Source organism: Hydra vulgaris, chromosome 09 (genome assembly GCF_038396675.1).
Source record: "Hydra vulgaris chromosome 09, alternate assembly HydraT2T_AEP".
NCBI lineage: Eukaryota > Metazoa > Cnidaria > Hydrozoa > Anthoathecata > Hydridae > Hydra > Hydra vulgaris.
The window spans coordinates 14,417,114-14,429,712 of record NC_088928.1 but is presented as its reverse complement, the minus strand read 5'-3'; the positions used below and the strand labels follow the sequence as shown (position 1 = coordinate 14,429,712).

General features: G+C 25.2%; 1 protein-coding gene across 2 annotated transcripts in view; it reads left to right on the top strand.

Moving 5' to 3' along the window:
• The window catches only part of LOC101235320 (aprataxin and PNK-like factor), a 63,719-nt gene that overhangs the window by 5,964 nt on the left and 45,156 nt on the right, over positions 1–12,599 (top strand). For both annotated transcript variants that reach the window (XM_065804804.1, XM_065804805.1), the window contains exons 2-5: positions 2,667–2,738; positions 6,030–6,199; positions 8,506–8,567; positions 12,384–12,481. In XM_065804804.1, coding sequence (XP_065660876.1) covers positions 2,667–2,738; positions 6,030–6,199; positions 8,506–8,567; positions 12,384–12,481 — 402 coding nt within the window. The remainder of the gene's footprint in view (positions 1–2,666; positions 2,739–6,029; positions 6,200–8,505; positions 8,568–12,383; positions 12,482–12,599) is intronic.

Genomic DNA, 12,599 nt, shown 5'->3' with positions numbered 1-12,599 from the left:
AAATCATCATTGTTTTACTTGTCATTCAATTAAATCTCATACATTTTCTGTGACTATTCCTAAGTGCTCCAAAAACTCCTATTCATCTAGTTTTTTTTCTCGAACATCAGTACTTTAGAACTCCTTTCCTACATCTTGCTTTACTGATTCATATAATTTGCAATCTTTATAATTTGCTTTATAAACTTCATCTTTTCTCTTCCAATAGTTTCCAACTCTAATAGTGGTTGTTTGCAGCCTTGTTGGAAGCGAAGATGTTGAAAAAAAATAAAAAAATAGATGTCTTGAAATGCTTAAATCCTCCGTTAATTTGTTTATATTTTCTTTATGATACTTTATGATTGTTTCTCTTTGGGCTAGATCTTTCTAGTAGATCATAAATTCCATGCGAAAATGACTGGAAATCTCCAAGTAATTACTTTGCCATTATTCTCATAACTATTCATGTTGATATAATTTTTTTATAATCTTATTGCAAATATTTTATCATCTTTGTAAAGAGGTATGCTATTTTGAAATTGATTTTTTTTGTATAAAAAACCACAAGGTTTGTTTTTTTGTTGTTTGTATTTATTCGTCTGATTGAAATATAATGAGTGGGAGTTTTTACAAATGTTTTTTATTATAGAATGTTCGAGTTTTGAAGTCCAGTGTTTGCCCAGAAATGTAATGTCATGGGAGATTATTGTCTCAGTATATTTAATATTTGATTCAAGTCCCTGACAATTAAATGTACACAAACTAAATGTTTGTTGAAGATTTAGTTCCTTTAATATGTTGTTTGAAGCCATTTTAATTACTAATTTTTTTTTCTGGTTCACGCTTGATAAAAAATGTTGATCCACGTTATAATATATCCATTTTTTCCGGAATGGTTTAATAATGGCACTATTATCCCATAATGAAAGGTTGAAAATTTTATCTTTTTCTGAATTATTTACAGAGACTTTACATAATCTATTTGTTTTCTTGGTTTAAGATAATTGATATTGGTGTAATACCTAATTCAGTTTTCATATACAGCTTAAGATGGTCTTTGTTGATTCTGTTGTTTACACTGCTTTACACTGTTGTTTTACTAATGTTTTTATAAAACATCAAAATTACGAATTACCTGAATAACAGCTATGGTTTCATTCCCGGAATTTTTTTTCCAAATATAGGCTCCAAAAAAAATTTTTTTTTCTAAGGGTAAAATATTTGTTTAACAGGCAGGTTTATTATTTTTGCCTATTAAAATAAAACTATTTGGATTATTATTAATATTTGATGGTTTTTCTTTATATCCAAAATTTGATTGTTTAGTTTTATCTGTAATATTTGTGATCTGTTGATTTTGAGCTGCAACCTTTGCTTATGTTTGCAGGGGCTATTCTAGGAAATTGATTTGGGCTGCACTTTCCCCTCCCCTGTCCCGGCAGTATTTAGCAGAAATATTGCTGAATATATGCATTTTTTCGTAAAAAAAACAATATTATTGGTAAAAAAAAAATGTCCTCATTTTTTTTTTACCATTAATATATACAGTTGGCGTTGTCAAAAAAGCCCCTGATTTGACATTATGTGATTGGCTTTCTGTGTAAATGTTTGCAATCAGTTTGCCACAAGATTATTGAAAAATATCTTTTGCCACATTTGCGATGAATTTGGAATTTTAATTTTCATTTTGCATGTAATAGTTAAAAAGTTTATTTTCATATCAGGCATAATAATTAAATTTGATATTTTCAGTATTTGTGTTTGATATTTTGGATATATTTTCAAATAATTTACTGCAAAACTTATTGACGATTTTCGTAGCTTCAGCGGTAGATTTTGAGCATGTGTTTTAGTAGTGTAGATGATTTGAACTGCTATTTATGATTTGGCGATTTTTATTTCTATGTTTTTAGTCTGGCTTGATTATAAAATTTGTAACAATTCTTTAACTGATGATGTTAGAAACTTATCATCAATGTGCAGTTTCTATATTCTTGCAAGAAATTATTGTCTTTGAAATTTCTTTGTGCAACTGATTTTTACATAGAGTTATTGAGAATATAAATATATCTTCTAATTCTTTATGTTTTTTGTATCGTTTATGAAGATTGTTGAATGTAGTCTAATGTAGTCTTATGTAGTCTTATAAGTCCTATGTAGTCTTATAAGTCTAATGTAGCGTTAATCTCTTTGAAGATTGTTTACTACTAAAGCTATGCAGAATTTAGAAAAGCAAATATTTGCAGAGACTTCTTATTATGCTTTTTTTTATTGAGTTTAAATTTTGTATTATGATATCTTTTGGGTGCAAACAAAATTTCTTCTAAATTATTCAAAAAATTGCTTTCAAATGTGTTCATGTTTGAATTCAGATATACAAATATTTCACTAAGAGTTTGTAATGCCATGTCGTAAATGAGTTTTCAATAATTAGTTTCATTTTAACAATAATTATAAACAATCTTCATTATAATAAAAATTCATTAACACTGTCTGATAATTTTTTTATTTTATACTTTTAAAACCACACCCTACTTGCTTAAGTAATGTGCGAAATTATGTAATACTAAATGATTTAAAAAGATAAAAATCAGTCTTTTTTAATTTATTTTATAATTGTTTAGTCAATTGTTTTTAAAAAAAACATGAATGAATGCAATTTTTTTAATCGTCTTTTTGTTTTAAAGATTACAGATAAACGAGTTTCACGATCTCATGCAGTTATTATAAATGATGAAAATAAACTCTTATTAAAATCGGTAGGAATTGTTGTTGTGTTTTTCTAGTATTATATACACTGATATTGTTAGAGCAATTTCATTTGAAATTATGAAATATATATATATATATATATATATATATATATATATATATATTTATTTATATATATATATATATATATATATATATATATATATATATATATATGTATATATATATATATATGTATATATAGATATATTGCTTTTTTTGTAGAAAAAAAGGTGCTGGAACTCACCTTTTTTTTTTTAATGTCAAAAATTAAGCAGAAATTAGATATACAGAAATTAGATATATTAGATAGAACTTTTATATACAAATATAGCCGTAGCTAGGCTCCTTCACGCAGCCTCTCCCAACAATCGTTTGGAGAGAATGTGTGATTTAAAAACTGATATAAAAATATCAATTAACTAAAATTTGTTTAATTGACATTTTTATATCGCTTTTTAAAAATATGCTGATTAATTTATAACTTTGCAATTAAAATGCCAATAACAAAGAATTTATTAATTATATAATAAAAATTACTGTCACAAATTAAGAAAATAGGTGAATGTAAATTTTTGTTAAACAAATCTAGTTTAAATAATTTTAAACTAAGATTTTAAAGTTTAATGGCTGAGAAATTATATATATTTTAAACAATAATATTTTTAAAAGATGCAAAAAATGTTTTACTCAATGACTTTAATGACCAAGATTTGCATTTTTAAATAAAAACTATAGTTTTCAATCATTATATCAAATCATTATATTTCAAATAATGGCCTGTAGGTCACCTCTGATTTTCCTGATTTTTACATATTTTTATGTGCATTATGTAGATAGGTTAAATTTGAAATTTCAGACTTTCAAGTACAGTTCAGAAATTATAGCCTTAGAAGTATGACACTGTAGCCCCCCCCCCCCTCAATTTACAAAGGTTAAAATAGACTACTTTAGATCTGTATAACTTTTTTCTCACTTTCAATAAGTGTCTCATTTTTTCTATAACTATTTTCTGGATATTTAGTATAATCTCTCTTTTAAAAAGTGTTTTTTTTAAACTTGTATCAAATTGAAGAAAGATTATGACCTCAACTTTGGAAAAAATCCTAAAATTGTTAAAATATGCCAAAATGAAACTAACTCATTTTTCTATTTAACCACAAGTCTTTACAGATAAGATTTCTGATTAGCTACTACTATCTGCAATAAATGGGCAAAATATAGGCAGCTTGTTGCGGTTTAGAACTCAAATATATCTAAAAGCAAAATGTAATTAGCCTAAAAAATCCAATTTTCAGCCATTTTGAGATGCTTGTAAATTTTTGTAACACTTTGTTTTAATTTAAGATTAGCAGCATGTAAGACCATTAGACCCAAACTATTTGAAAATGAAAACATAAACTTGTCAAATTCACACCAAAAATGCCAGCATTTTTAAATAATCCTATTTTTCAATTATCAACAGATAAATGTGTTACGAGAAACCAGTGCCCCTCTAATCTACCTACTGGCCTATGTGAAGAGTGCAATTAATTCTAAGACATTTCTAAATAAAAAGAAAGATATGGTTAGTTGTCCTCTCCTTGACTTTATAGTAGATAGGGGCACAAATAAAGAGGGCAGTATTTTTTTAGAGACCTTCATTATAATTCAAATGAAGGTCTCTTAATTAATTTGGATATTTAGATAATTATTATCTAAATATCTAAATTAATTTTAAATTGAAAGCGTTATTTTTTTAAATTATATTTTATTATAGGTGATCAGTGGTCTGTATGTGGTCTGGTCAGAAGTCACACTACTCCCCCCCCCCCCCAATTCCTGAGGTGGGGGTGCAGGGATGGATAGGTGTAGCACCAATCAAAGGGTGTTGGGCAAACCCCTTTATTTGTGCCCCTATCTACTATAACACTATTATAAAAAAAATTTAGAATTGTTTACTTTTTTTTTAAAATATAATTTTAAAGGAGGATTTATTATAATTGTTTTTTAGGCTCACATATTTTATAGCATTTTAAAAGAAACTTATTTTCATGCCTGCATTAAGAAACGGGCTTTGCTTTTTTATTTAATAAACATTTTTGGTTTGCATGCATAATTATTTCAAATTTTTCTTGTAGACTTAGTATGCTTTGTTTTTAAATATAATAATATCTGTTTTAAGGAGGGACCAATTTAATATAAAGTCATCAGTTTTTTATTATTTATTTTTTTCCATTCTCCCTCAGTTAAACCATTATATTGTTATCAAGTACATTTTAAAAATAAACAACATATTTTTATGTCAAATTTTTTGATAAGTTGTTTTTTTGTTTACAATTACAATTTTCTATAATTTTTTTTAAATTACAAAATAACATTTAAATGCAAATTAATTTAAATGCAAATTAACAAAGGGAAGTCTAACATTTCATCTCTCATTTAGATGTTTACCATTTTATCTCTTATTTAAATAGGTTTTATTACCTCTCCAAAAAATTATGCAGAACAATTTTAATCAACTTTTCCTCTAATTAGTTTCTTAAATCTAATAACCCCTCTTTCCTGTCATTTTAATGAAATAGATTATTCCACCATTAGGTATCCAAATCACTCCTGCGTCAATGATGAAGTTATTTCTCCCTCCTTTACAGCTTCTAGTCCTGCAAATATGTATGTCAGTCTTATAAAAGTTTTCTAGGACTCCAGAACAAACTCGGTTCAAAAATGCATTGTTGAACCTGTTCTAGTTACCAGGCTAGAGCAGGTTCAACACTATTTACAATGCATTTTTTATGAAACTCTATCACATTGTTGTAAAGTTACATCTTTTTCTCTTTTCTACAAATATTACCATGGTTACTGCTCTGGCAAGCTATCATCACTTTTTCCATCAACCAAAACTCAATCTTGCATAACTCTTCATTCAGCAAAGATATATTATTTTGCTGTAACTGTACCTTGTTTAAAAAGATTTTGTTTAGCTAGTTTTTTTCCTTCAAAAAAGTGAATGCGTTAATACACAGTTTTGTACACAGATTTTAGGTTAAGATGTACATCAAAATATTTTTATTCTAAAAATTATTTTTTAGAATAATCTTTTAAAAAGTCTAATCTTGTTGAAAAAAAATTAGTTTAATAAATCATCACATTTTACTTTGTGTTGTATTTTAATTTTATAAATTTCATATTTACAAGTATGTATAATTTTATTTTATACTTTTAATAAAATGTTTAATATTATAGTAACAATGATAATAAATATTTTAATATAAAGTATAAAATAAAATTATGTAACTAAGTTATCTTTAATATTGCAGTTATGTAAATATCCAACATACTATTGTCCTCCTGGTTTGGAAGAGGTAATTCCATTGAAATATAATGAAGAATGCATTTTAGCTAATGCTGGAAAAATTTCTTTTCTTCCTGATGACTTAATTTTTCAAGTAATAATTGAAGCAGAAGCAATTAAGGACCCAGAAGAGATGTAAGATCATTAATGTTTCCTAAGTTTTTTAATGTTTAATGAATAATAATTTATAATATGATATTCTGGTAGAGATTTTCTAATTTAATGAAATACATTATGCTGTTCATTCTACTTTTGTTAAACATGCATCAAAATCATATTGATATAAATTTGATTTTGCATCATAACTATTGGTAACATTAGAATTGGTAGTATTTGGTAGGTATCAATATTTTTTTGAATATCAATTGCAAATATAATTTTTTGAATGTAGTCATTACCTATTGAAAGTAAATATTATTGATTGGTTTTGAATAATTCCTTACATATTGCAATGCAAAATTTTTTTTGTGTAGAAAAAGAATAAGTAATAACACATAAAGGTTACATTTGTGTTGCTTTTGGAATTTTTACCAAAAGTAACAATTTGTCATTAAAATCCAATCCTTGCAGATTGATTGATTCAAGTAGTTCAGATGTAGATGACCTTTTTGGATTTTTGTACATTTTAAAACCCATAAAAATAAGGCCTTTACTAAAACATTGAATATTCAAAAGCTCTGGAGCTGCTCCAGAAAAAAAAAAAATAAAAAAAACACAATATTTTATAAAAAATATGATTTAAGTGAGGAGCGTAGATTGATTGATATAAACTTAAGTGCAGAAAATTGCCTCTTTACACTTGTTTGTAAGAAAGCTACTCTTTACACCTGTATTCTTTTTGGGTATTCTTCAATTCTCTTAAAATCTGATTTCACTTTTAAACGTTTCTTTTCTTCCATCACTTTACATTCATTCATGAAATAAACGTGACCAAAATTAATATTTTGGTCACGTTTTTTCTTTTTTCTTTTTTACCAAGCTCTGGTGGTACTGTGCTCAACTTTTTTCTCTGCACAGCGGCGTTGTTCGTCAATGTTAGTGTTTTGAAGTTATAGAGTTGAGAGAGGGTTGTAAATACAATTTAAGTAGCCTCCCCGACTGTAGTAGCCATCTTGGCCTTGGGGAGGTGAATTAACATGAAAAAACAACAACAAAAAATATCACCTTTATCTTGGTATATTTACACATTTCTTGGAAAACAAAGAATAAATTTTTCTCCCAAGTTGCTGCAATTTTTTCTTCATTCGTGTCCATTCGTAAACACTCTTCATGTTCTTCATTCTGTTTAGCTTCATCTAGAAAATTTTCATCACATAAATTTTTATTTAAAAGTGTGATTGTCCCTATTGTTTTAAAGTAACTAATTATATGCAGCAACATAAATCACATGACATATTGTTTAACAATATGAAACTATATAAAACTAATTTAGATCAAATTATAAAAATAATTTGATCTAAATTAGTTTCTAAAAAAATACTTGCGTTTTTTTGAATGTATACAAAAACAACTTTATATTCATCAGCTCAAATATAATTTTTAAAGTATGAAATTTCTTAGTGCCTCAAGGTGAGCATTAAATATTTAACAGTTGGGTCAAATCGTTATATTTCAACCAATTTGAAGAAAACTTTGTGGGTCACCATCTCTAATTTTCCTGATTTTTACATATTATTATGTGCACTATGTAGATAGGTTAAATTTGAAATTTTAGACTTCCAAGTACAATGATTCAGAAATTATAGCCTAAGAAACATGACTCAGTGGCCCCCCTTGATTTGCAAATGATCAAAACAAACTACTTTAGAGCTGTATAACTTTTTTCTCACTTTCAATAAGTGTCTCATTTTTTCTATAACTATTTTCTGGATAGTTCTCTCTTTAAAAAAATGGTTTTTTTATTAACTTGTGTTAAATTAAAAAAAAATTATGACCTTCTCAACTTTGGAAAAAATCTTTAAATTGCTAAAATATGCCAAAATGAAACTAACTGTAGCATTATTCTATTCATCCACAAGTCTATATATATATATATATATATATATATATATATATATATATATATATATATATATATATATATATATATATATATATATATATATATATATATATATATATATATATATATATATATATATATATATATATATATATATTTATATATATATTTATATATATATATGTATATATATTTATATATATATATATATATATATATATTTATATATATATTTATATATATATATATATATTTATATATATATATATATATATATATATATATATATACAATTATATATATATATATGTATATATATATACATATATATATACAATTATATATATATACATATATATTTATATATATATATATATATATATATATATATATATTATTATTATTATTATTATTATTATTATTGTTATTATTTAAATAGGTCATGCATTCAGCAATCAACAAATCACTCCTTAAATGAGGACATTTTTTTACCCACTACAGGTTATTTGCTTATTTATATAATACTATTTTAATGATTTCTTAATATTAGCATTTAGTTCATCAATTTTACCGATAATATTCTATGGGAAAATAGAGCAAATGTTTAAAGTTTGTAAAAACTATGAAAAAAAATCAGATGATAAACTACATACTCATAGAATACCTTCAAATTTTTTTAATTAATTTTTAACATTTTAGCCTGCTTTTAATTAAAAAAAAATTTAGTTAAAAAAGTTCTGTAAGAGAGTACTTAAATCAATACCAACGATTTGAAGTCTTAAAACGGACTTAAGGATTATGAGTCAAAAAATTATTTTTACATGGACTCTAGAATCTTGAATTTTTGAAAATTTTAATCAACTTATGTATTCCATTGGGATAAAAGTTAAAGAATTAAAATATCCTAAAATTAATGATTTTTGAATCCAAAGTTGTTTGAATCATAACAATAGATACCAGGGCGTCTAAAGTCCTTTTTCTCTATGAAGTTTCTGGCTTGATTCTTAAAATTTAAAATTTTATTTTTAACAATGAATTTTTAATCAGTGAGTAGGTATAGCTGTATGAAAACGGTCCTTCCATGTGCCTGGTTAATGGTTTGATATCTTGATAGCACGAAGTTTATTATTTATAAAAGTGTTAACTAAATTCTTGAAGGAAATGGGTTACAAAAGTATACAAATCAATTTTAAAGATACATTGATGATGGTTTGGTTCCCTTACTTAAACTGGAAAAATTTAAACTTACTGTTAGAGTATTCTAATTTGTTATACCTAGATAATATAAATAATATTAAAGATCAATTCTAGCTTAATAAGCAACATTGGTAAAGAGACGTGAGCTTTCCAGTTAAATGCTCTTATGAGGTGCTATGTGATAAGACCGTAAGGACTTCTTGAAGCATCTTAATAAATATATGTATATATATATATTTATATATATATTTTTTTTTTTGTTACGAAGGTAACAATATATAACAATCAATAGTGAAACAAAACATAGAAGCATGAATCGTCTAGCAGTCAAAATTGATTAAGAACAATTGGAATAAAAGGTGTCTGATCAATCTGATTTGATATAAATAGAGAAGGGAAGATGAAATAGGGTTTGGAGTTTTGAGCTTGACGTTGAGAAGAAGATATAGAAGAAAAAGAGATATTAAGAAGAATTGTGTAGAATATTAAGTAAATTGAACCTTAAGCTACATACAAAATAGTATATATTATATTAGTTAGAGAATTTTTAGTAATACAGAATAAATTGTAATTAGCTAATAGTTGTTTGGATTTATTATTATTAAATGCTAACCTAATACAAAGAATAAAGGTTCAGGGAATATATATTTAAATAAAGAGTAAAACCTCTACCATGAAACAATATATATATATATATATATATATATATATATATATATATTATATATATATATATATATATATATATATATATATATATATATATATATATATATAAATATATATATATTCAAGTTTATCCATGGCTTCACACCTGTATGGTTTAGACAAGTTTCATAGTGCCATTTTTTTATTCAAGTATGAAATCATGACATTTTTTACAACTGTATGCTCATTCTAGCGTTAACCTGTTTTGTGATTATTTTTTTGTGATACTAGAAGGATTAATGTTTGAGGTTTATCAAAATAAGATACTGACATCATCAGATCTTTAAATGTTTTATTAAATTTTATAAATAATTTTGATATTATTAAAATTATTTAATTATATATTTAAATTTAAAAATTTTTAAATTATAATTTTATAAGTAAATAATTTTTACTAGTACTTTTTTAACAATAGATAAAATTTAGAAAAGTAATAGGATGGAACTTTATTCTTATTCTGTTTTTTTTTTTTTTTTGTTAAAACTATTGTTCATTATTTCTCATTTGCTTTTCATTGTGTCAGTTTTTGTTGACCTTAAAAACTTGTTTATTTTTGTAAATAAAGCTTACCATAGATTGGATAAGCCATGTAAGCTAATCTTTTAATTAGAGTATTTAAAACTTTTGGATTGTCATTTGAGTGTGATTTAATTCTTTAAATATAGTGTTTAAAATTTTTGGATGTTGATTTCAGTGTTATTTGATCTGAATCTTTTTGGTAAATTTTAAATTCCCCTTTTTCATAAACTTTGTGCTCTTTTTTTCTATTTTTTTAATTATAATACTTTTTTTATTGACAACTTCAACTGTATATTTTAATTTTAGAGCTTGCTTTGTTCTTTATTTTTTTTTGAATCTTTTAAAGAGTCCTTTTTGTATAGCCTTGAGGTCAGAATTAGTGGCATGGGGGAAATGATATGATAAGAATAACATTAAAAATTTAGAATAACATCAGAATTTGATAATTTTTAGGAAAAGTTGTATCCATTGTGATATGTTTTCCAAAAACATACATTTCTGTGCAGAAAAAGAATTGTGGATCAATGATTTATTTTTCAACAGAATAACAATCCAAAACACATTTCTAAATTGTGTCAAGAATATATTGCAGCCAAAGAAAAACAAAAAGAACTAAATTGCTCTAGGTGTTATCAGCTGCATGGTTTAAACCCAATCAAGTTATTGTAGGGCGAATTAGATAGAAATGTTAGAAAAATGCAACCAACAAATCAAAAACACCTTTAAGTATACAAACATGTTGAAATCAAATATTAATTGAATCATTGAAAAAACTGATTGTAAGGATGCACAGCTCATGTGCTGCTGTTACATAGGCAAAAAGAGGATACTTTGAAGAATCAAAAAATTAAAAAAAACACAAAAAGATTTTTTAAAAGTATTTTGTTGAAAGATTATTTTACTGTAAACAATATGGGTAATTAAAAACTATGGGAAAAATCTGTTTAAAAAGAAGAAAATATATCTTTTTTTTTTTTTTTAGGTTATTTAGGTGCTTCCAGAAGTTCTTACGGTCTTATCACGGAGCACCGCGGGAGAGCATTTAACTAGAAGTTCACACCTCCTTCCTTACCAATGTCGCTTATCTTTATAATATCTCCTATTTTGCTGTATTTATTTTCCTGCAAACAATATAAATAAATACATACGATGAAAAAATTCGGGTTTTTTTTTTCATATTATCAATGAACCCATATCAATATTTATCAATGAACCCAAACTTTTGACCAGCAGTATATATGAAACATGAAATTTGTTGATGAATATGAATTTAGATAAAAATAGTAAAGAAAATATTTTATAAACTCGTTGCTTCCACTTTAAGGGCTGGGTGGGCCCAAAAATTAGGGTTTTTTGTTCCCAAGCTTAAATCACCCCAATTCTTTGCAAAATATTTTAAGCATAAACATACAAATGTTTAGAGCTTGCACAATGCATATGTAAATTATGTTAGTGTATTTTACAAATAGAGTGCTCAATGTTCTTAAAGAACAGAGCAATAATAAATTAGTAAAAAACACTTATCTAACTTTTATCTTCGACTTGAAGTTTCACCATTGCTGGATCATCAGGAAGAGTAGGAAGAACTCTTCCTGATGATCCAGCAATGGTGAAACTTCAAGTCGAAGATAAAAGTTAGATAAGTGTTTTTTACTAATTTATATATATATATATATATATATATATATATATATATATATATATATATATATATATATATATATATATATATATATATATATATATATATATAAAATGAGTTCCTAATATTATCAAACAAAAAAACTATTGAAAAGTGTACCATGTTTGGTCTCAAATGAAGCGAAATCATATGAAAATTTCATAAATGATAACTATATTATATATGTATTAATATGGTTAAACAAAATTTAGGTACAATTTTTGATGTTAGTTCAAGGAAAAGGATTCTTCCTCAATGGATGACTGACCTTAAAGAAGCAACACCACCTAAGAAAGTTGATAAAAAAAAAGTAAGTGGTTTAAAATATCTAATTAAATTTTTTTAACTTTTCAATTAGGGGTTGTCCATAAATTATGACATGCTCTAAGGGAGGGGAAGGGGCTCAAAAGCAGTCAAAAGTTGCATAA